The sequence below is a fragment of the Barbus barbus genome (assembly GCF_936440315.1).
Source record: "Barbus barbus genome assembly, chromosome: 15".
Classification (NCBI taxonomy): domain Eukaryota; kingdom Metazoa; phylum Chordata; class Actinopteri; order Cypriniformes; family Cyprinidae; genus Barbus; species Barbus barbus.
This window is the reverse complement of record NC_136743.1, coordinates 30,915,728-30,942,144: the sequence shown is the minus strand read 5'-3', so window position 1 is coordinate 30,942,144 and position 26,417 is coordinate 30,915,728. Positions and strand designations below refer to the sequence as shown.

The 26,417-nt window shown below is 37.8% G+C and overlaps 1 protein-coding gene across 1 annotated transcript in view; it reads left to right on the top strand.

Moving 5' to 3' along the window:
* Window positions 1-26,417, top strand: part of LOC306881071 (voltage-dependent R-type calcium channel subunit alpha-1E-like) — a gene marked incomplete at both ends in the record, with an annotated part of 89,938 nt that overhangs the window by 25,842 nt on the left and 37,679 nt on the right. The window contains 14 exons of the mRNA XM_079434971.1: window positions 1,380-1,483; window positions 2,733-2,848; window positions 6,296-6,349; window positions 7,198-7,278; window positions 7,568-7,777; window positions 13,450-13,562; window positions 14,017-14,129; window positions 15,080-15,211; window positions 16,792-16,861; window positions 16,965-17,082; window positions 17,247-17,329; window positions 17,534-17,595; window positions 21,384-22,121; window positions 23,402-23,676. Coding sequence (XP_079291097.1) covers window positions 1,380-1,483; window positions 2,733-2,848; window positions 6,296-6,349; window positions 7,198-7,278; window positions 7,568-7,777; window positions 13,450-13,562; window positions 14,017-14,129; window positions 15,080-15,211; window positions 16,792-16,861; window positions 16,965-17,082; window positions 17,247-17,329; window positions 17,534-17,595; window positions 21,384-22,121; window positions 23,402-23,676 — 2,269 coding nt within the window. The remainder of the gene's footprint in view (window positions 1-1,379; window positions 1,484-2,732; window positions 2,849-6,295; window positions 6,350-7,197; window positions 7,279-7,567; window positions 7,778-13,449; window positions 13,563-14,016; window positions 14,130-15,079; window positions 15,212-16,791; window positions 16,862-16,964; window positions 17,083-17,246; window positions 17,330-17,533; window positions 17,596-21,383; window positions 22,122-23,401; window positions 23,677-26,417) is intronic.

The window sequence follows — 26,417 nt, the reverse complement described above, 5'->3', positions numbered from 1 at the left end:
ATTTGATCAAAAATAAAGAAAATAACTGTTATTTTGTGAAACATTGTTACAATTTAAAATAACAGTTTTCTATTTTAATATACTTTAAAATATAATTTATTTCTGTGATCTGCAGCTGTATTTTCAGCATCATTACTCCAGTCTTCAGTGGCACGTGATCCTTCAGAAATCATAATAATATATTATGTTTTGTTGTTTTTTGGGGGTATTTCCTGTGATATTTTTTTAGGATTCTCTGATTAATAAAAAGTAAATAAGAACAGCATTTTTGTCACAATATACAATGCTATTCAAAAGTTTGGGGTCAGTACATTTTTTCTTTCTTTTTTTTTTTTTAAAGAAATTAATACTTTTATTCAGGAGGAATGTGTTAAATTAATAAAAAGTCGTAGTAAAGACATATATTGTTAGAAAAGATTTATATTTTGAACAAATGCTGCTCTTTTTAACTATGTATTCATCAAAGAAAAAAGTATCACATTCCAAAAAACAATATGAAGCACAACAGTTTCAACACTGATAATAAATCAGTATATTATTATGATTTCTGAAGATCATGTGACACTGAAGACTGGAGTAATGATGCTGAAAATACAGCGCTGCGTCACAGAAATAAATTATATTTTTAAAGTATATTAAAATAGGAAACCAATATTAGAAATTGCAATAAGATTTCACAATATTACTGTTTTTTCTGTATTTTTGATCGAATAAATATAGCCTTGAGGAGCAGCAGAGTCTCCATTAAAAAAACATAACAAATCTTACTGATTCCAAACTTTTGAGCTGCAGTGTATATCTTATGAAGTTATTTACTAAAATTGCAGTAAATATGACAATATGATATCTTTAACTGAACACCTTTGTGAAATATGACAAGGTTGCTGCTTTGACTTATTGATAAAGGATAACGGACTTCTATCATGATTAACTCACCTCAGAAACTGAATGAGTTTCCTTCCTCTGCTGAACACAATAGAAGTTTATCAAATTTGGGTAACCAAACAGTTTCTAGTTCCCATCGACTTCCATATTTTTCATTTTTTTTTTTTCCATACTGTGGAAGTCAATGGCTACCGTCAACTGTTTGGTTACCAACATACTTCAAAATATGTTCTTTTGTGTTCGGCAGAAGAAAGAAACTCAAACAGGTTTGGAACAACTAGAGGGAGAGTAAATGATAACACTATAATTAACAAGCTATAATTACTATGATTAAATAAAACTAAACTATGCTACACTATACACTGTAATGAACAAACATAAACTATACTATCCATAAACTGTATTTAACACAGCACCTAACCATGATAATCTTGAAATGATCGTTTTCCACTAAACCTTTATTTAATGCATTGATTGCTGTTGTTTCTCCACAGACTAATGATGCTTTGGGGCCCACGTGGAATTGGATATATTTCATTCCTCTCATTATTATTGGCTCGTTTTTTGTGCTCAACCTTGTTTTGGGTGTCCTTTCTGGGTAAGCATTTCACAAATATTTTATAAAAATTGTAACTGTCATTATTCATGCTCATGCTGTTACAAATCAGATTTCTGGCATTAAAAGCAAAGGAGAAATTTGAATAAGTTTACTATATTTTTACTATATTACTATAACTTGTGTCATCTTCTGGAGTAACGCAGTATGTTTGAACAATCACAGTGATGTGAACTCATCAACAGATCAGACTGATTCGTGAAGAAAACTCTTTGTTTATTAACAACACTACTTCTTTTCAGCAACACTATTTCTTTTATGGACAATCAAAAATCCATAAAGGATAGTTATATTAGGACTTTAGTGAATAAAGATGAAAGTTTGTCATATAGCTTCTGAATCTTTTTCTGAAGTCTTATAAACAATTTTTATTATCAGGGTTTCTGTGGGTCTTAGAAGGGTCTAAAACAGTATTAATTTGCCCTTTCATAAATGAAGGCCTTAAAAAGGTATTAAATTGGAGCAAAAAGTCGTCATAGTCATGGCATTAAATGTTGCAAACACTGCAGAAATAAGTATCTTTCTCACATTTTTTTTTCTTGTTTTCCAAAATGAATATCTAAACATCTATTGATAGTGAACAAAATAAAGTGAGTTTATCTCTCAGTGGGGCATGAAAACAATTCAAAACATGAATTAAGTAGATTTTTCTGAGCCCATTGGCAGATATTTGTTTAGAGATTTACTGCATTTTGATCCGTTTCTCAGAAAACGTGATTTCTTATCTTGCGTCACTTTTTTTTTTTTTGCATCAGAAGGAAGCGTAAAAGTTATGTAAATAAAGTTAATAAAGCAAAGTTTTATACTTTAAAGATATTTGTACGGTGCTTTTGCAAATCTTGAAGCCTCCAGTCTCCATTCATTATAATTGCAAGGAAAAGCATGCATAGATTTTTCAACTGATTTTTAATCTTTTGTTCATCCAATAATTTCAAGGTTTGATTTGTAAAAAACGAATGCTTATTTTGAAGAATTGACTGAATGAGAGAATTACTGGCTTGTGGTGAGTGTGCAGTGGTGGGTGGGCTGACAAGTGGACTCTCTCTGGATGACTGGTTCACTAGGGATTGATTATTGTAGCTGTTCTTGCCTCCACAGCGTTTCTCGGTTGATCACGCCTTTACAGGTTGTAAAAGGTCAAGACCTGAAAAGCACTTCAATTATCTCCATTCTATTGATCATTTATGGAATTATTATGTGCATGTGTGTCTTTTCCTACATCTTTCTCTAGGGAGTTTGCTAAAGAGAGAGAGAGGGTGGAGAACAGACGTGCCTTCATGAAGCTCAGACGCCAGCAACAGGTGGAGCGAGAACTCAACGGCTACCGGGCCTGGATAGACAGAGCAGGTACTGACAATCATTTTTATCTCAAATATTACTGGTTATGCTACTTATGTTCAGATTTGGCATTTTACAATGCTTTTAAAAAGTGGATTTGGGGACTTGGTCTGCGTTTGCATAATATTTGTACAACTGTACAATTTGTTGTTGTGAATAATAGAGCAATAAAATGTTTATAGATGTATTTTGGAGATTTTAATGAAGTATGTATGCTGTTCTTGCATATATTCTAGTGTTCACATTGGTTTATTAGTCTTTTGTGGTTCATGTTGATCAGTCTTGTTGTTTTCAGCATGCAGTATGTGTGTTTATCACTTTTTTTGTCAGATGTTGTGTATTGAACGTCAGGGGTGAGAAACAAGCCTGCAGCTCCTGGTATTGAATGATTCTTTTAAAGGAGTAGTTCACCCAAAAATGAAAATTTACACACCCTCGGGCCATGCAAGATTTAGATGAGTTTGTTTCTTCACTGAATTTGGAGAAATGTATTGCATCACTTGCTCAACAATGGATGCTCTGCAGTGAATGAGCTGATAAAAACATCACAATAATCCACAGCACTCCAGTCCATCAGTTAACATCTTGAGAAGCCAAAAGCTGAAACAAATCCAGCATTAAGACGTTTTAACTAAATTACGGGTCCATAATCCATAATGATGCTTCCTCCAGTGAAAAAGTCATCTGGTCTGAATCAGGAGAGAAATCTGCACAGATCAAGCACTGCTTACAAGCCAAAACAGCTCTGAACAAATATGTGGCTGGATTGTGATGTGAGGGACAACAGGAGATGCACTTTTTCACTGGAGGAAGAGTTACTATTGATTATGGACCAGAAGCAAAGGTTTGTAGTAAACGTCTTAATTATTAGATTTGTTTTTTTACAAACACACAGCTTTTGACTTCTCAAGACATTAATTGCTGGACTGGAGTGGTGTGGATTATTGTGATGTTTTTATCAGCTGTTTGGACTCTCATTCTGACGGCACCCATTCACTGCAGAGCATCCATTGCTGAGCAAGTGATGGAATGACACATTTCAAATCTGATGAACAAACAAACTCCTCTACATCTTGGACGTTCTGAGGGTGAGAGCATTTTCAGCAAATGTTCAGTTTTGGGTGAACTGTTCCTTTAAATAATTTGGTTAATTAAAATACCTTGAAAAATACAGAAGGCTTTCACTGGTCAGTAATGAGAGTGGATTATGACAAGTGCTAAAAGTGCTCTTGAGAGAAGAGGAAAGAAGGCATCAAGTGATTTTTAGACCGCTGATGCGGTAATATCTGCTGACGTAACACATTACATGTGACAGTAGCTAGTTGAAACACACAAAATCCTCTTGATTTGTGATGCTTGATTTTGCTGAATGCTCAAACTTGCACTGCTGCTATGCCAAAGTATCTAGTCCACTGCTATGGTATTAGGTGCTTGTTTTAAAATGTAATATTTTTTGTAATCTTTGGCTTTTTGAAATCGTTTTTTTGGCTCAGTAATTTCAGCCAGGCTAGCGAAGTTTCACTGTCTTTACCCAGGGTCAGTGACAGACTGTGCTCTGATTGTGTACTACACCTACACTACTCTTTTCACATTTCACCCTGCCACCCACCACCTGAACACAGCATTCAGGTGAACATGAGTGTGAAGCTGCTCATTCTCCCACGCAGTGAAGGGTCAACGGAAAGGTGACACTGACTCACTGACTGGAGTGTTTGTATATGTGCCTGTCTGTGCTCAGAATAGTTGATGCTTCTACAGTACAGAAGATCACTTTTAAGGGGCCTACAAATTGCCATTTTTTCACAAACCAAAGTGAATAAACCAATAATTGATTTAATTCATGTTGAGTTAATTACACTGAACAAAATTATAATCGCAACACTTTTGTTTTTGCCCCCATTTTTCATGAGCTGAACTCAAAGATCTAAGACTTTTTCTATGTACACAAAAGGCCTATTTCTCTCAAACATTGTTCACAAATCTGTCTAAATCTGTGTTAGTGAGCACTTCTCCTTTGCCGAGATAATCCATCCACCTCACAGGTGTGGCATATCAAGATGCTTATTGATTATTGCACAGGTTGGCCACAATAAAAGGCCACTCTAAAATGTGCAGTTTTACTGTATTGGTGTATCTGGTGTGACCACCATTTTCCTCACGCAGTGCAACACATCTCCTTCGTATAGAGTTGATCAGTTTGTCCACTCCTCTTCAATGGCTGTGCGAAGTTGCTGGATATTGGCAGGAACTGGAACACGCTGTCGTATACGCCGATCCAGAGTAGCCCAAACATGCTCAATGGGTGACATGTCCGGTGAGTATGCTGGCCATGCAAGAACTGGGATGTTTTCAGCTTCCAGGAATTGTGTACAGATCCTTGAAACATGGGGCCGTGCATTATCATGCTGCAACATGAGGTGATGGTCGTGGATGAATGGCTCAACAATGGGCCTCAGGATCTCGTCACGGTATCTCTGTGCATTCAAAATGCCATCAATAAAATGCACCTGTGTTCGTTGTCCATAACATACGCCTGCCCATACTATAACCCCACCGCCACCATGGGCCACTCGATCCACAACGTTGACATCAGCAAACTGCTCACCCACACGACGCCATACACGCTGTCTGCCATCTGCCCTGTACAGTGAAAACCGGGATTCATCCAGTGCCAGTGCCAGTGCCAGACGTCATCGAAAGTGAGCATTTGCCCAATCAAGTCGCTTACGACGATGAACTGCAGTCAGGTCGAGACCCCGATGAGGACGACGAGCATGAGGAGCTGCCCTAAGACAGTTTCTAACAGTTTGTGCAGAAATTCTTTGGTTATGCAAACAGATTGTTGCAGCAGCTGTTCAGGTGGCTGGTCTCAGATGATCTTGGAGGTGAAGATGCTGGATGTGGAGGTCCTGGGCTGGTGTGGTTACACGGGGTCTGCGGTTGTGAGGCCGGTTGGATGTACTGCCAAATTCTCTGAAACGCCTTTGGAGACGGCTTATGGTAGAGAAATTAACATTCAATTCACGGACAACAGCTCTGGTGGACATTCCTGCAGTCAGCATGCCAATTGCAAGCTCCCTCAAAACTTGCGACATCTGTGGCATTGTGCTGTGTGATAAAACTGTACATTTTAGAGTGGCCTTTTATTGTGGCCAGCCTAAGGCACACCTGTGCAATAATCATGCTGTCTAATCAGCATCTTGATATGCCACACCTGTGAGGTGGATGGATTATCTCGGCAAAGGAGAAGTGCTCACTAACACAGATTTAGACAGATTTGTGAACAATATTTGAGAGAAATAGGCCTCGTGTGTACACAGAAAAAGTCTTAGATCTTTGAGTTCAGCTCATGAAAAATGGGGGCAAAAACAAAAGTGTTGCGTTTATAATTTTGTTCAGTGTATATTACTTCATTGTTAATATATTATATAAATTCTCTCTCTTTCTCTCTCAAAGAGGAAGTAATGCTTGCAGAAGAAAACAAGAATTCTGGGAGATCAGCGTTAGATGGTATGAATTTCATTTTGATAGTACAAATATTTACATGTGTTACTAAAATGCAAGCCTTTTATGTGAAATTAAAAATGTAAAAGAAAACTGTTTTGGAAAATCAGATTTAAGGACTGCTGTTGTTGATTATTATATATGTTATTAATAATCATATATTCATAACCTGGGGAAGAGTTGAAGAGAGCATAAAATAATCTCATTCTAGGCTGAACCTATAAACATAGATTAACTATTTTCAAAAAATTATTTTTAAAATGTGTTCATTGGTTAGAAATATTTTTTTTGGAATTGTGAAACTATAGCCACATAACACATTTAGGTTATAAAAATGTTGTGCAAACGTGTTTTAAAATGTTTCTAAAATGTTGAAATGTCCAGTTTTCTTGTTGTGATTATAACATTGTTTTAAGGTTTCTTACAAAATTCTACTACAATAATTTATCCAAAATATAGCACAATTTAAACAATTATTCTTGTCATGAGTGTAACATTATTTAAGGGTTACAAAAATGTTTCTTGTAATGTTCATCAGGTACAAATAACATCATATGGACATTGAATCTCAGAAAATTTTCTTTAAACATTATAAGAATATTAATAAAGCTACAAGAACATTCCATAAACATTACTTTGGGGACGTTTTGCCTTACCATTTATATAGCTTTAAAAAAATTTAAAACATTAGTGAAAGTTGTGACAATGTTCCTTGTCAGCTAGGTAATAGCAGCTACAACAAATACTTCCATACAGTAACAGCATATTTGTATATTCTTCTAACTACTAATCCTTTATTATGATAAGAAACATAAGGCCAACAAGTGGTGCCATTTAACCCTTTTCATTTTTAGTTTTGAAACGGGCCACCAGCAAGAAAAATGCAAGGCGTCGAGGACCAGGAGAGGAGAAATACTCTGAAGCCTCTACAGTTGGTGAGTAAAATATAAATGCCAACTCTTTGTTTTCATCCACATTAAGACTTGACATGTTTTACACTGTGTAATCTTTTTTATGTTTGAGATACAATTCAACATGTGTCATCTTAACAATTTGTCTAAAAGGAAGGAAACAACCACTGTCAACACACACTCCATAAATTCATCTCCATTTTTCAGGCTTTTGAAATAACACCGCTGACTTTCTAATAGGAAACAAAGATTACATTTCTAATGACATTCTGTGAGACTATGGATATATCTAATATTTGTTTTGGTGTGTCAGGTGGTCCCCGCCCGAGGGTTGGTATACGGACAGCGAGACGAGGGCCCGCTGCTTACTTGCGGCGCAAGGAACGCATGTTGCGGATATCTATTCGTCGCATGGTTAAAACCGACAGCTTCTATTGGATAGTCCTCAGTCTGGTGGCGCTCAACACCATCTGTGTTTCTATCGTTCATCACAACCAACCGGAATGGCTCACTATTATTCAGTGTAAGTATCTCAATCCCCCCAATACTACTACTGCACTAATAGTAATAATCATTATAATAATTCATAAATGGTATATATACGTATTCAATCTGAAGTCTGCAGATTTACTAATTTTATCATTCATATTAAAAGCTTTCAGGTTTAGATAAGGTTTTGGGGTATTGTTGATCAAATATCTTAAGGTGCATTTGCTTTCAGATTATTTAATAATAAAGCATTAAAATAATGCACAGACATCTGGTAAGCAAAAAGCATGCATGGAAACAGCAGCCACTCCTGAGCTATACAAACATGCTAATTTGTGTTGCTACTGTAAAACCATTTCTTCCTGGTTAATATTATGACTTCCAGAACAGCAATGGGGTATATTTACAGACATGTATACAGCTTTACAGCTCAACAGAGAATTTGTAAATCAACTTGGTTGAGTTGAGTTGTAAATGGTTTGGATCACCTCAAAACTGGTTGAGCAGCTACGCAACTTCAAATGCTGCCTTTGACTTTCCAATGAAAAGTGGTTGCATGATGGCATCCCCGACTCGCCAATTTTACCATCTTCCCTTCTGGACCTTTGGAATGGTCTGGCTGTGTGTGTGAGTCCAAAAAATGTGGGTGCACAAACACGGTTATAGGAGTTATCCACTGCTCCGAATAAGCAGAATATTTAGCAGTGTCAAACTCACTCCGTGCTGAGCAAGTTAACATTGGATGTCATGTTTCCCAATCATGGAGCACCCTAACACTGCCCATATTTGATGGCCTTCTTAACACAGTTGATTTAACTGATGAACTCAATAGTACTAATTAAATCGGTGTGTTAAATAAGAAACTGTGTTCATTGTTGGGTCTCTCCAAGGACCTGGCTGTTATGCTCCTATTAGAGCTCACAATGTGTGTTCTAATTTATACTTCATATAATCCATGAGCCAGTTTGTACACTTTGACGAATATACACTAGCCTCTTTCACACAGAGATTCCGGAACATACACGGGTAATGTGTTCCGGGAATCATGCCGGAATCCTTTGATTTTGGTTCATTCACACTGCCAGTGATTTTCCGGAATCTGTGCGTGCATTCACACAGAACCCTTAAAGACCCCGTAAAGACATGTGACATTTCATGTGAGGTGTATAATGCACCGCGCACCATTTCACTAAACTGGCGAACAATTTCAGCTTCAGCGCGGATAGTGAGGAGCTCCCTGATCGATGCTTCATTCCAGTTTACACATTTTTTGTTGTGTGAACTTTGATCTGCCTTCAAAACACCCGGTAAAAGAGTCGCATGATAACGCGCGTCATCAGCCTTTACGGCATTGGTTCTGGCTTTTGTTCACACAGAGCTCGTTCCGGGACTGAACCCAGCAATGTTACTGGGTGCCCAACCCGGGATTGATCCCGGAATTAATCCCGGGATGTGTTTGCATTCACACAGAAGGAACTCCGGCAATTTTCCGGGAGCAACGTGCAGTGTGAAAGGGGCTTATGATTGCTTTGATACTCCTCCTGACCTGCAGAGGACAGTGCAGGCTTTGTTCTTAAGGAGAAAGAATAAAAAGGACTAAAATGAAGAAAGATGTGCCTGGTGTTTTTGGAGAAAGAAGATAAAGAAGAATACACAGAGGAAATGAGATAATAAAGTGGAATAAAGAGATGATCTGTGAAAAAACACAGGGCAATTGTGGGTGTTGCCACTAAGTGGACCAACAAATTAGTGCAGCAAATTAAAGCCTACTACTGACCAGACACCAAGAGGCAAATTTCATAGCAGGTGACTTAATGCTGAAATGTCCTTCCCGGAGTCTGAGATCTGAGCTGTTTGCTGTAATGAGAGGTAGAGCTGGGGTGTCATCAGCATAGCAATGGTAGCAAAAAACATGTTGCCTGTATGATGAGTCCCAGTGGTGCAGTGTATATAGAGAAGAGGATGGGTCCAAGAACTGATCCCTGAGGAACACCAGTGACAAGTTGATGTGATGGATACCTCTCCACCCCAAGCAACCTTAAATGACCTGTGAGGTAAGACTCAAACCAGTGGAGTGCAGTTCTGGTGATGAGAGGGTGGACAGGAGGATCTGATGATTCACAGTGTCATAAGCAGCAGATAAATCTAGCAGAATGAGCACTGATGATTTGGACTCAGCTCTCGCCCTCCATAGCATGTCTTTATCCCTACTTCGGGCATCTTTGGTCATGTCTACATCAACATATGAGAACAATGTTCAAAGCATTTCTCCACCCCCACTCTGATCTCTCTTCTGCACTGCAGATCCTTGCATATCAGCCAGAAAATGGTCATGACAATCAATCAAAGTGTGCAGCAGCCTCACCACTGATTAACAGTTAACATTAACAGTTGTGTTGATGATGTTGTTGCCGCACTGCAACCATAGCACCTAACTGGAAACTATGGATAAATGTCAAGATTCCTTGCTGAACTCCTTACTTGAGGCACATTTTGCAGTTTTCAGATCTGGTGACAAAACAAAATAAAAAAAAACAAATCAAATCAAGGGTATGTATGGACAGAGGGTCAAGGATCTCTCGGATAACATGGTGGGGGGGGGGGTCATTTTACACAACTTCAAGACAGCATGCAGACAGGAGGTGAGAGACATTTAGCTGTGGTGCAAAGTCAACAATTTGGCTCTAAATTTCATTGAGACCACAGAGATGATTTTCTGTCCAAGGTGATGTTGAGGTGTAAGGTCTTATTATTATTCACCTCCAAAGTTGATGCTTCAAAAACCACACAAAGTGAACAAGATACAACCCCACCTGACAAATCAGTATTTTCTAAAGTCAAAATAGGACTTTAAAGCTTTAAAAACTATAAACCATTGCTTCCGGCCAACTGACACACATGGGTTGAGTTGATGCTTGACGTGATGGTAATTCATAAAACCTCAGTTAATGAATCAATCATGTTCACTTTGTGATGTATTTAAAGTGTCAACTTTGGGCATCCCATACACTTGTAGCAAATTGATTATTTTTCGTCTGAGGAAAGAAAGTCATATATAGCACATCTGAGAATTTCCATTTTGCATTTTGAGGAGGAGTATCCCTGTAACAGAGGAGACCTCACCCAGAACACCCCCATTTTGGTAAAAAAGGACCAACATTGACTGCACTTCCTCAAGAGACTCTTGAGTCTGACATGAGCACACTCATCCTCACAATCCTCTACAGATGTGTCATGGGAAGAACCTGTTCTACTGTTTGACAACTGTGAACCAAAAGACATTACAGCCGATGTCATACACTGCACAACACATCAGCAGATCGAGCCAAAGTCTAAGGCATTCAGTCTGCGCCTAAAGAAACTACAAACATTTTGAAGGACAGCCTCCACCCCAGTCTGTTCTCTCTACAACCATGAGGAGGAGAAAAAAAGTCTAAGGAACATTTTTTTTTTTCCCTGGGCTTTCAAGCTACTTAAACAGAGCATCTCACTGTTCCTTACCCCTATACACATGCTCCATCCTACCTGAAAGACACTTGTCCTCTCCAAAACAGTTATGCCCGTATACATTATACTTTATTCTTTGTAGGGTCACAGGGGACTGCTGGGGCTGATCTCAACATGGGAAACACCTTGGAACTAATACATACTCCCACATTTACACTCTCACTCACACCTACAGGCAATTTGAACATCTCTGAGTTACCAGAACCACATGCCTTTGGACTGTGAGTTAAACTGGAATAACTGGAAGAAACCAAAGCTGACATTTAGAAAACATTCCCAACCGTTCCTTTTAGCAACTTAGGGACAGATTTACTAAACAGGGCACATTAGCATGAGAGCACAACCCCATAAAAGTGAAAAAGTGTAAAATTATGTGTGATTTACTGACAATTTGCAAATAAAAAGAACATAGACACAACCAGAACATTTTCATGATAACCAATGCAATCTACTAAGAGCATGGGTTAAGACATGTTTTTTTTGTTTGTTTATTTTTTTTGGGGGGGGGGGTTATAAACAATGGTGCAAAAACCAAAATAAATTGACTGCCGTAATAACATATAATAACATAATAGACCTTAATAACATTGCATGATTCATTTAAATATTCTCCTTCCATAAATTTTGCATCTGAAAGGGAAACTCCTACAAATGCATATGCAATAAGGTCAGCCGCAAAAAAATAACTGCTGTTTCTTTAGTAAATCCTGGCAGTTGGGGTTTTTTTACACCAAAAGAGGGTTTGCACTGGCACAAGCTGTTAGTAAATCTGGCCCTTAGGGCTGCATTTTACCAGATGCATTAGACCAGTATCATTCAGTTTGCTAATCATATTCATTGTTTGAAAATAGGTTTTGTGGAGAGTTCAGAAAATGATCAGTAGACAGCCTCAGGGTTTGTCTAATGCAAGTCAAACAGCCCATGGCGTACATAACTAGAGCACCATCTGTTACCCAGAAAGAAAGAATAAGCGCTGTTTAGTGATAGTGTTTGCTTTTAGGACAGGGGTGTCCAATCCTGCTCCTGGAGGACCAACGTCATGCAGATTTTAGTTCCAACCAGCTCCAACACACTTGCCTAGATATATCTAGTGAGTCTGACTAGCCCTTGATTAGTTGGTGTTTAATTAGGGTTAGAGGGTTGAACCATTTTGACCAAGGAGGACCCCTGGAACAGGATTTTGGAGTGTATTTAGAGCCAATTTCCCCTGGAAAATGAGGTTTGGCCGTGATTGTGCTCGTTTTGAGTAGCAATTGACCGTTCGCAAATAGACCCGCCCTCTTTAGTTACTGTTGCTATCCCCGACAAACACTGCCGCTCTCACACTACACACGTTCTCACGCAGTGAAAAATACATCGCAGAGCAAAGAGGAAACTGACAATGTGCCGACAGACAACACATAGCAGGATACTTCTGATATGAAACAAGGTCTCATGACTCTCAGCTTTCAAATTTTGTCATTTTTAAAGAAATTCAAACTATAAATACCGTTTCGTGGCTCTTCAATGTGTCGTAACAGATCATTGTATTGCCTCAGTTCAAACATGTGAACCAAACATGTGACAAACACATTTTATTAGGAGACATGCTGCAACTAACAGAAGCACTTCAGGGCAGCATTATGTTCTCCAGCAAAACTGCTGCTAATAAATGACTACACAAAAATAGGCCTGTCAGACAGAAAAATGCTGCTCTGCTGCTCCACATGTCAGAAATGTTCTTTGTCTTGACGACGAACATTCACTTAATGGTCGCTGCAGGTCTAAGAGTTGCTGAAATTACTCCATACGGCACAACAGGACATCCAGCACTCTGTAGCTCAAGGCAGGTGGTGTTGTCATGAAGGCTTACTTAAGCTGTCAGTGGCCCTGCATTTTTATTTTAATAGACAAGCAGAGACCTTTGTCTGAGTTGACACCATATGCAATTTTCATGAATGACAACAAGTAGGGATGTACCTAAGGCCAAATACTTTATTCTGAAAATTTCAAATAATTAATTAAAAACTAATTTGTATAACACATTTTGGGGTATCTGGCAACTCACCAGAACTGTCATTGAGTTTCATTGATATTAATGGGAGCAATTTAGTTTTGGTGCTCGCTGTCTGAGTAAACATGGTGCTAATATTTCAAAAGCAGTAAGTGTTTACCTCTTCAGAAATGTTTTGACACTTAAATGATTTTTACGGTTTTCAGACTACACAGAGTTTGTGTTTCTGGGACTTTTTCTTGCTGAGATGTTTCTGAAAATGTATGGCCTTGGTTTCCGTCTCTACTTCCATTCGTCCTTTAACTGCTTTGATTGTGGGGTAAGTGAATCTTTTAAGAGTTCACTGTAGTGTTAAGTGCTTCAATTAAAAAAAAAAAACATGGAGGTCCTTAGAGGACAAAAATGTGTGTCAGAAAACTGCCATAAAAATATAATATATTATAATATTATACACACTGACAGATTTTTATCATCAGGCCTGGTTATAACTACCAAAAATACCTTTAAATGCCACTGTATTTAATGTTGTTGTTTTTTTTACGTTCTTGTTTAAGTCAATGATTAGTAACAATATTAATTTTGATGCAAGATTTTTTTCTTCAAAAATTATGGCGATTGCATTAATACAGGCAAAATAATTTTAAAAAGACAGAAAAAAAGACAAAAACAACACAAGGGTTAAACCAGAGCATTTTTTCCAATCAAAACAAATACTCCTGCAAACCATAAGTCTGATGAATCCTAATGAAAGCGTAATGTTGTGTTTTGTGCAGGTGATTGTGGGTAGTATTTTTGAAGTGGTTTGGGGATTCTTCAGGCCTGGAGAGTCTTTTGGCATCAGTGTCCTCAGAGCTTTACGTCTGCTACGAATCTTTAAGATAACAAAGTAAGTTTATAACATTTGTCCAAGTAGTATCAGATGTATTTTTCAATGCATTTTTTTGCATGATAACCAACTACAATTTTAACTAGAGTTTCAAACATGTATTTAATAAATTATTTTAAATATATTTATTTGTCAGTTTGAAACTAAATATTCACATTATTTTTTATTTGATTTATCAACAGAGGTTGTTTAAAAATGCATTCATATTTAATTTATTTTATTGAATTTGTTATATTTTTAGTAAGACTCAGACACAAATATCATGAACTGAAATATAGGTCAAATTAATTTTTTTTTATTTATTCTCTTAAATGGTTAGGGTTAGGGTTAGGACTGGAGCACAAAACCAGTCTTAAGTCGCTGCAATAGCCAAAAATACATTGTATGGGTCGAAATTATTGATTTTTCTTTTATGCCAAAAATCATTAGGATATTAAATAAAGATCATGTTCCATGAAGATATTTTATAAATTTCCTACCGTAAATATATCAAAACTTCATTTTTGATTAGTAAAATGCATTGCTAAGAACTTCATTTGAACAACTTTAAAGGAGATTTTCTCAATATTTAGATTTTTTTGCTCCCTCAGATTCCAGATTTTCAAATATTTGTATCTCAGCCAAATATTGTCCTATCATAACAAACCATACATCACTGGACATATGATGTATTCAGCTTTTTTATTAATTTATTTTGTATATATATATATATATATATATATATTGTATAAATCTCAATTTTGAAAATTTGACACTTATGACTGTTTTTGTGGTCCAAGGTCACAAATATGGGACAATTCCATATTATACTGGATGGTTGGCACTATATTCATTTTCACATGTAGTTGTGTTTAAACAATCAGGCTCTTGTGAGGCACTTTATTAGTATTGTACTGTATGGGCAAATAATGTCAGTGTAAAGAAGCGTGTGATATTTTGTGTTTGATCAGGTACTGGACATCCTTACGGAACTTGGTGGTTTCCCTCATGAGCTCCATGAAGTCGATCATCAGTTTGCTCTTCCTCCTTTTCCTGTTTATCGTAGTCTTCGCTTTACTTGGCATGCAGCTGTTTGGTGGAAGGTGAGAACGTGAGAGAGTCATTCCTATAGACAAACTTAAAAATATATTGTAATCAAATGTGAAAACAAAATGTTACAACAATTTATTCAAATATACAGTTCAAAAGACTTCGAAAAAAATGTATTTAAATGAAGCCTCGAGACCAACCTACCTACTCTAACACCTCAGAATTTTCACACACACACACACACACACACACACACTTGTTGGGTTTCCATGTTTTATGGGGACATCCCATAGGCGTAATGGTTTTTATACTGTACAATCTGTATGTGCTATTGCCCTACACCAACCCTACACCTAAACTAAGCCCTCACAGGAAACATGCTGCATTTTTAGATTTTCAAAAAACTTTATGCTGTATGATTTATAAGCTTGTTTCCTCATGGGGACCAAAAAATGTCCGCACAAGATTCAGATTTACTGGTATTACTATCCTTGTGGGGACATTTGGTCCCCAGGACGTGATGAATACCAGGTGCACACACACACACACACACACACACAGAGACAGACACAGACAGACAGAGGTTACTACATGATGCTGTGTGTGTGTGTGTTGTGTGTGTGTGTGAGTGTGTGTTAACTGGTCGATTACATAACTTCAGTTGAGCTTATTCAATGCATGGTGAAGATCACTGTCCACACACTTGTTTCAGTGAAACTGTGACAGTTTTGTATAGTATCCTGTAATGCAGGGGTTCTCAAACTTTTCCAAGAACACCATCATTTGTATAATTATAACAGTGATTAAGCATATGCTTGCTACAATTTGCGATCCTAGATGCCATTGGAACTTTTGTTTTCATTTTTTGAATTCAGGGTTGAATCCTTTTTTTTTTTTAAGGGGGTTGGATTCCATTTTAATGGTTTCATTCAAATTCAGTCTTAAATTCCAAATCAAATTCAAATTTAATTAATAATACTTTGCCAACTTAAAAACTAAATTTTTAAACAATAGGACCCTATGAAATGTTTGTTGGTTTGTTTCTTTGAGAAATTATGAGTTGTCTGTTTTAATTTTTCTGGATTTACAAATTTATTATCAAAAACAGTGAATTTGAGATCACCTGCTGTAATGGACGAATATTTACAATTATAGGACAGCAAAAATAGAGTGATCCCAGATTTATTTCACAAAATACCACACAGCATGCATGCAGAAATATGAGACATTATCTTACATGACAATGCAAGCAGCATGCTTCTGTCAATGGAGAAATGCACACTTTCGTTTCCCACCCACTTCATCTCAGTTATGAGGACATTCTCTCAGCTCACACACTTTTCATCAGTGCACCATTAGACCTGCCAGAAACAGCAAAGACACTGATGCTGCATGACATATTGTGAGAGATTTATATAAGGTACATTGTGACCCGCTGAATAGTTGACTAGTGAAACTGCATAGCTCTAACATACACAGATGTAAACTGCCACTGGCTCACCAGAGTGACGTGTCCGTGCTTCAAGCTATAACAAATGGTTATTTATGAAATCTGGATGCTCACAAGGATAAAATAACAAACACAAATGTCATTTTAACTAAAGCCATTAAAACACTTCTTTCTCTTGCACAGGTTCATCTTTGAAGATTACACTCCTACTAATTTTGACACGTTTCCGGCTGCCATCATGACCGTCTTTCAGGTAAGACTCCACAGATCACTATGCATGTAAACATAGTAAATCCTTTTGAATCATAAAGCTTATGTATTTAAACTGCTTTTTTAAATTGATTAATCTAACATAGATTCTGACTGGAGAGGACTGGAATGAGGTGATGTACAATGGGATTCGCTCACAAGGAGGGGTGCAGTACGGCATGTGGTCCTCGATCTACTTTATTGTTTTAACCTTGTTTGGGAACTGTATCCTTTTTAGCTATAACTACATTTATGTGCTAAAAAAACTTAAATTGGTATATGTTGATTAAAGTTTGTTGTTGCACATGAAAACAGCTTTGCAAGCAAGTGAAACATGTAATGCTCATTCCATTCAAATCTACCCAAATTCTTAACGATGCTGTGAACAGATACATTGCTCAATGTATTCTTGGCTATTGCTGTGGATAATCTAGCCAATGCACAGGAACTAACTAAGGTTAGACAAAGAAAAGTAACACATTACAGTTGTCTAATAAACATGGAAATGTAATATTTTGCAATAACAGTGGTGGTGTACCAGTAATAATCCCAAAAATAATAGCATATAATGTATGTTTTCTTATATATGCAAAATTAGTATTTATGCACTTAATTAATAGTAAGTGCATAGTGTATGCTTTAAGGTAGATATACTGAAGAGTAAATTTTGTGTTAGGAAGAAGAGGAGGAAGAGTTCTTCAATCAGCGTCATAAATCAAGAGAATTTGGCCTCTCAGAGTAAGTTTTTTTCTCTCATTTAGTCTGTCATAACCTGTATTTTTTATTTTTTTCCAAACGAAGGATACAGTTTCATATCATGTGTTAAGAAGCTGGTAAGCATTCTAAGAAACTAAGAAGAATTTGGTCTCGATTGCTGACTGTTGCAAATCTTCTTGTGCTTGAGACATGCTTTTAAACCATTATGCCACTGTGCTACTATGTAATTTTTCAGACCCATCAAGCACATGAACAGAAGTGTCATATATGAATGTACCATTTGTCTGTCATGTTTTTTGATCAGTCTTGGTTCTGGTCAAATTTGCTAGGGAAGAACACATAAACACTTCAACTGGTAAACTGGAATGACTGAATAATTTTAGCTTTGTCTTTAAATCTTTATTGAGGGCGTAAGAATTTCATTATTTTATTTATTTATTTTTTAATCTTTAGTTGCTAGGAAACTCAAGTGCCTAAACCAAGGGGGAATAGTGTGTTTATTTTATAGAAGAAAATCAATATGATATTTGAGTGATTAGCTTGGTACAGTAGACAGTGCGGTTTAGCTTTAAAAGTACATAAAGTCACAGAGTCAGTACTGAGCAGAGGTCTCTGAGCAACTTGAATGTACCTAAGAATTTTGAAGTTAGTAAACAGCTGAAATTGTTGTTTAGTGCCTTTTAGCCAGTTTCTCCACACCTCCACACATTGAAAGAAGTTCATATTTTCTCCAACAAGAGGGGCTTTTGCACCAGGTAGTTAGAGGAACTCAGTTATAGAAACTGGCCACCGGGTTCATCCTCCAAGAACTGAACTTTCCCCTAGGGTCATTTTTCTGCTTGCATTCGCACCGCCAGTAGGAACTCTGAAGTGACTCGTCCGACAGAGACGGGGCATTGGATTTCCTCCATAGCATAAAATTGGTGGGTGCCGGTGTTTTGTATGGCATGCATTACTGGTAGTTCCTATTCTGTTGGGTTAGATCCTACTCTAAAATAGGAGATAATTTAGTCCCCACAAAAGGCGTTTCTAAAACTATAGTCGTTAGCAGTTCCTGTGGTGCGAACACACCAAAAAGCGGGTATTTCCAGCAATAGTTATAGGGACTATAAAAACATTCCTCTAGTGCGAAAGCCTCTTTAGCTTCTCTCAGTGTGTATAGAGGAGCATATGGGAAAGAAGGCATGGGACATAACATGATAGTATTTAGAATAACCATAAGCACCTTACTCTAAGCGGTTGACTCCGAGTGGGATGTGAACCGTCAAATTTTCAATGATCAAACCTGAGTTAATTGTTTTGACTCTTCTTAGTGATCAGTTTGTATCCAAAACATTCCTGAATATACGTGACATGATTAATGTCATCTTAGATTCTTTCTATGAAATGTTTGTTTGGAATTAGTTTAGTACATTTCAGTCAGTCTAGAGACCATGTAATTCTGTTGTAGTACTAGTCTGTTAGATCGGTTTTGTCTTAATACTTCAGTTTCATTTGATTTATACAACCTTGGCAAAGGATTGACCCAGTGGAGCAACTTTATTCAAGTTACCAATTGTTATATTTTAAGATTGCACCTTGTGACCTCGAACATTTTTGTTTCCAGTTCAGATCTGTAACAATACTTATATTCAGCAAACTTTATCAAAGACGATATCAAAAAGGGCATATATCAGATAAATCAATGTAAGATTAAATAATGTCAGGAACTGTGTAAGAAAATTGCAGGATTTTTGCACACCAATTAAAAAAAAAAATCTAAAAAGACTAGGAAATGAGGAAAATGGGTAGTGGTAGTGATAAATGGAAAACAGTTCAAGCTTTGTTCTGATGCAATAACAGCAATGCCTTCATATACTTTTGCTCAGCTGCATGGTTCTAATCAAGAATGCTTCTCTGCAATGCTGTCAAAGCCAAAATGAACTTGAGTGTGGTAGTCAACTATACAGTATGTGTTTCTCTGGTGCTAATGAAGTAGGTTCATTAGTTGTGAACTAGTGGATAACACAATGGCATCTCAGCTTGGCATCATATTATCCCCAATAGTTACAAAGGTAAGTAAGATCGCAAAACCATTGAACCACTTATTTATTGTTCAAAATCTGTACTGTTCTGGCACATGTGATGCTTTAAAATGCCAATACACTGCCTTGTATTGTCCAGAAACCTAAACTCTGCCCCGATAGCCCGATATTCCCACCCCTGCTATACTGCATTGAATTGATCTCTGTAACAAGTGGAATTGACCAACTGTACCAACTGGAATCAGTCTCTGTACTTGAAGCATGTGGTGTTTTAACACAAGTCTAAGATGCCAGTGTGGTCAGGTGTCTTGTAATATTATATGTGCAGAAGATTATGCTGTATAACAATCAACCAGGGTATGTGTGTTTTGGGGTAGCCATATAAGCACAACTATATGCTGCTCAAGTCCACATCCATATTCTTCTACTAATAGGGCAGGAGTAGCCACCCCTGCTCCTGGTGAGCTACGTACCTTCTTGCAGACTTCAGTTCTAACCCTGCTTCGATACACCTGCCTGTAATTTTCAAATAACCCTCAACACCTCGATTAGCTGGATCAGGTCTGTTTTATTAGGATTAGAGCTAAACTCTGTAGGATGGTAGGTCACCAAGAGGTTGTTTACCACTATTGTGGTGTTGTTTATGTTAGATATTAGTTAATAGAATCGTGGCTAATTTAACACTGTAGTCAGATTAAGTACAACAGTGCATCTTTTGTCTTCAGTGAAGATATTCATATTCTGCTCAGAGTGATTTCTGGACAAAAACATGAACTATTTTGAGCAATGAAGAAACACATCCAGTTGATTAGTTTCTCTCGTGTTATTATTGAAGTTGCTTCCATAATGACAGCTTAAAGTTAGTTACCAATCTAGTACAGTAACTGTCTAGTCCCAAGCTTATTGGCATTATGAGTTGAAAAGACAATGGTACGAAAGAAAGGGCACATAATAATAGACCAACAAATTAATCAATAGTCATTGCAACATTGACATATCAAACTTTACTACCAAGAACACTGGACAAAAACTATCTCTATCTAAAACATCTATTACATTTCACACAAATGCGTGATGTGGCATTAATGGTATTGAAGTGCCAAAGAACCCTATAACTGTTTAAAACAGGGTTTCTCAATTCTGGACCTTGGCGTCCAATGTCTACAGAGTTTATCTCCAACCCTGATCCAACTCAACTACTTGTAACTTTTTACCAAAACTGAAGACCTTGCGTTGCTTGTTCAGATGAGATTGATTTGGGTTTGAGCCAAACTCTGTAGGACAGTGGACAACGAGGGCCAGATGTGTGAAACCCCGGTTTAACTTTTTCTAGTCTTATGAGTTGACTTGTATGCAGTCTGCCAGTATGGATTGTTTGGTATGTCATATCTACAAATACACTAATGGCTTATTTTCAATTAATCATTTATTTGGTTTCATGGACAACAAAAGAATACGCATAATTGTAAGTAAAACTGTCTACGTATCTTTTTATCTGTCATGTCTGCCATTAACATTGCACTGTCCATCTCATTAACACTCCGAATTTCCTGCTGACATCCTTTGTGCACTCTGTTTCTCTGATTTTCTTTCTTGTTTGTTTACTTTTATTATTCAAGATTTTTCCCCTGGTTTTCTCTCGAATTCCGTTTTATTTAACCTGAATCGAGAGCCATTGTTTTTATTCTAATTTCCTGATTTTTATCACACACACTTGTGAATTGTGAAATTTGCATGCTGCAAACAATATTCCTCTTGTGACTGAGATGTTTCACGTCCATGCAGAAGGAGACGGAGACCGTACTTATACAGAAAGCGCGCCATCCACCGAGGACGACCGAATCCTGCAGAGGCAGAGGAGGAAGCCCCTGGGAAACAAGCGGAAGAGCAGCCCGTCAATGCTTTTGCTGGCCGCCGTGAAAGATGCAAAAAGATAAACATGTCCGTCTGGGAGCAACGGACCAACCAGCTGCGGAAACGTCGGAAGATGGCCAGTCGTGAGGTGCTGTTTAGCAGTACCACAGAGGACCAGTTGGACACTCCAGTGAGTGATCATCACCAACAGAGCTGCATATCCCCAGAGACGAGCCCTTTACACTTACCAGAATCACCAATGTCTGTGGGGATGCCCTTGCCAGAGCCGCCCATGTCTATCACCATTCCTCTCCCTGAACCTCCAGAATCTGAGCCCTTGCCCCTGACGGGATCAGGAGTGGAGGAGAAGCCGAGCACCAATAACCATCATTCAAATACAGAGAGGAGGCATCGTGTGGCAAGGAAGTTTCGGGCTGCTGCCGCTGCAGGGGTTGCAGAGGGTGGGCGGCACAAACGCCACAGACATCGAGAGTCCAGAACAGAGGCCAGAAATGTGGAGAATCACCAGCAATTTGGGTGCAGCGAGAAACAGGCTGAGGAGGGTGGGGACAAAATTGATGAAACACAGTCTAAAAACTTGATGCACATGTGCGAAACAGAAATAATCATGTCTGACAAGCAAACTGAGAGTCAGGAGGAATGCCAAAGGTAAGAACAAGATCACGGCTTATTTTCTTTTAGTGAATTGCGCAGTTGCTAGTTTACATTCAGTGATGACATTCTGCTAATGTCATGGTTTGGTGAAGTACTTTTCCTACTATTTTCGACAAATGTTACAATCCTGGGACAATTCTAGGCTGCGTTTCCCAAAAGCATCGTAAGACTAAATTGATCGTAGCTCCATTGGTTTCAATGGGTCTGTGCTGTACTTAAGCTTACAATGCTTTTGGGAGACGCAGCCCTAGTTGAAAATACTTTATTTTGATGGTCTCATTCTGTTGAGTGTAAGTAACTTTGAAACTACACGTCAATCACCAGTAATTAGTAGTGCTGGTTAGTAACTGAATACATGTAATCTGGACTATGTAATCATATTGCAAAAATGAAGTACTTGTAACTTGATTATATTACATTTTAAAATACTCATAATCAGAAAACAATTACTTTTTTGAATAGATTATTACGTATTGTTCACACAATAGCAATAAATTATTCACATTTTAATGATTCTCACAGATTTTAATTTTCATATTTAAAATGTTAATTTCTAAACATTCGGAGAGTGTTTCAGTTTAATGGACATTCAAACAAAGACCAGACACTAGTCAGATGGAGATCTGAGAGTCTACACTGCATTTGACCATTGGTTTTACAAAAGTAATTTAAATTTTAAGAAGCGTTTTCTCAACATTTCAATATTGAATAAATAATTATTCGCTTTTATCAATGGGACAAACAAGTTAGGTCAAATGTAATCAGAAAGCAGTCAGATTATATTGCCTAAAATGTTTAATTTAATGGATTATGTTACTAACTACAATTTTTGCCATGTAATTTGAAATCAGAAATGGATTACAATTTGTAAGTAATCTACCCAGCTTGTAGAGTAGAGTAGAGTATAAGTAGACTGTTAGGTTAGGGTTGGTGTTAGTAGAATAAGTTGCCAATACTAATACTAATACCAATACTTCCAATGTTACTTATAGTCAGTAAAGGGTGTGTTGGGCCCTTTAAAATAAAGTGTTAGCAGACATTAAGCAGACAGTCTACTAATACTCTAATGACTGCTAGCTGACATGTCATTGCAAAGTTACTTATAGTCGCCATAATATCTAAAGATGAAGATCAAAATAAAGTGTTAACTTATGGCTGAATGGAGCTTGGTTTTCCAATTGATGTTTGCTAGGCACAACACACAGCAAAGTTATGAAAGATATTTTCGTTATTTTATAAGATCAAGTATTTACACCTGTACATTTGTATTTTAGGGAGTTTGTGATTGATGTGACTGGGATTTCCCAAGCATCTGGCCTTCAGGAGCTACATACTGTCTGCACTGGAATGGAAGATCAAGCAGAAAGCCAGGAAACTCCATTTCTGAGGCACAAAGAAGAGTTTACATCAGAATCCAAGTACATGACAGGGGAAGTCTCAGACAGTGAGAACAATGGCAGCTATCTAAACCAGGATGAGTTTATGACAGAAACCAGCATTAAACGAGAGACATCAACCCAGCCTTTGTTGGAAATGGCACCAATGACTGGTAATTGATCTGTCCATCCATCATGCATCCATCCGTCCATTCATCAATGCATCCATCCGTCCATCTATCAATGCATCCATCTGTGAATCCATCAGTGCATCCATCCATCCATCAATCAATGTATCCATCAGTCCGTCCATCTGCACATCCATCAATGCATCCATCCGTCCATTCATCAGTGCATCAATCTGTCAATCCATCAATGCATCCATCTGTCCATCCGTCTGCCCATCTATCAATGCATCCATCCATCCATCCATCCATCCATCCATCCATCCATCCATCCATCCATCCATCCATCCATCCTTCCTTCCATCCATCCGTCTATATTTCCATCCATCTTCTTCTTGTTTAATTGGTTCTTTACTGTGCAGAGTAGGTTTTCTCTGGATTGGTCTTCTGAAGTATTTACCATTTTAAAAACTGTCCAAACCAAAACTGTTTGTTTTCACCCTTTGCCATGACTAGTCACTTTTAAATCTTGTCCTGTGGTAACAAATACTTTTATTTATTTATTTATTTTTTATTACAAACATTCCTGTGTCTTAATTAAAAATCATGCATGCATAATGATGACATTATATGTAGAATAGCATGTCAAGCCACGGGACATGCCAGTCTCCGAAAAGTAAGTGCCTTTTTGCATTTAGTATTGTTTTCACTGGTAATGTTAACAGAACAGACCCGTGAAACCCATTTCTATAACCGGATATGTATTATATATGATGCATGGAATGAAGAATGGGTTAGAAATTGAATTACTGAAATAAGCTGTTTTCAGCAATGAGGTACCTATTGTGTTTGGTTTGATTTGCATAGCAGTTTTTCAGAGGAATATGGTCAGAGTGCAGCAGTGTTGATTTATAGTGAAGTAGTTCAGCTGCTGATGGCGTCCTGAAGGAGGGGTGGACAGCAGCCATTGATTCTGTTTGCAGAGCAGATAATTCACTAAAGCGAGGACACATTCATTAATAGAGACATAGAACTGGGTCATCAATGCCTGTGGCAATCTAAGCTTCTTCAGCTGTCTCAGAAAGTAAAGAGCAGTTTGCCTTTAGAGTATTCTGTTCCATTACTTTAGTTGGCTTCGTGCGGGGTGTTGGGTGAAATCTAGGTTAACGTTCACTTTGAGAAAATCTACAGTAGAAGCCATTTACCCCCCCCCCCCCCACCCCCCAAAATCCAACATAAGATAAAAAAGAAAAAGTGACACTCAGTGGGCCCAGGTTTATGGCTTCCAGCCTGTAATAAAAGCAAAAACCCAACTGCATCTCGGATGCAAACAATCACAGGAGATAAATCATATAAACTTGAATTTAATTTGTAAAGATATGTGAGAGAGAGAGACAGTCTAATTACACAACAGACAGTCTAATTACACAACATATCGGACAGAAACATATAGAGCACTGACAATTCAGAAATAAAGTTTCATATGTTCAGGTCAATTCATGTTCAGAGAAAACCCAAACATATGTACTTTGAGACCTGCAACACACTTGCCAGTTATTTGCAGTCTGATATATTTACTCTGGAGATCACACTCCATTCACAGTTTCAGAGCCAAAGCAACTCTGAAATCTTGTTGTAGCATGCAAAATCATTACATTTGATGAAGGACTTATTTTGTGACTGCATGAAAGTGCTTATAAAGTATGCATGCATGCAGTATGACGATCCAGACATACTTCTATCATGTAGGCATGTATGCCATGTGTCCTACACCATCAGTGGCGATGCTTCCTTGGCATTACCAACTTCTTTCCTGTGGCCTCATGAGTTACTGTAGGTAGATAGGAACTACTGGGTCATCTGCTGTTTTGAATATAGCAAATTCGAACATGCTTCTTTTTACAGTGGGGAAGAAGGCATATTTTGACACAGGGGTGATAAGATCCTACAATTAGAGATTTTCACAGGCTTTAATTTGACGCCCAAACTCTCCCTGTACTTGAGACAATTTGCCCTGATCCAACCTGATCAATACTGTCAAATTTTAAGACAGAAACCAACCTAAACCCCAAAATTGCACACTCTCTTGAAAGTTCATCTTACCGCAAATAACCTCTAGCCAATTAATTAAACTGTTTTGGTTTTCACGTGTTGTTTGTGTTAAATGTTAATGCATGTTTAATTGTTTTGTGTTATATATATTGTGACGAGTCGGCTGCCTCCCCCCTTATTATCATCTCCACCCCGTCCCGTATTCGCCGCCCTTCACCAGGCTACCGACGGGAGTGGGTGTGTGAGAGGCAATAGCAAGTACAACCATTTGGAATCTCCTGAGGAAGAAAGAAACCACTGGTGTACTAAGTGACACACCTCAAACGGGTAGATCAAGGAAAACATCTGCAGTTGATGACAGAAACATTGTGACAGCTGTAAAGAAAGACCCTAAAACAACTGTTAGTGACATCAGCAACAACCTCCAGAGGGCAGGAGTGAAGGTATCACAATCTACTGTTCGCAGAAGACTTCATGAACAAAAGTGCAGAGGCTAGAAGATGCAAACCACTCATTAGCAAGAAGAATAAGAGACGAGCCTCAAAAATTCTGCTCATGATCCCAAACATACAAGCTCATCTGAAACAGTGTGCACAGGTGTACATTATAGTACACATTACACAAGTAATGTAATGGCTTGGGCTTTCATCGCTTCTTCTGGGACAGGCTCATTAATCTTCATTAATGATGTAACACATGATGGCAGCAGCAAAATTAACTCAGAAGTCTACAGAAAT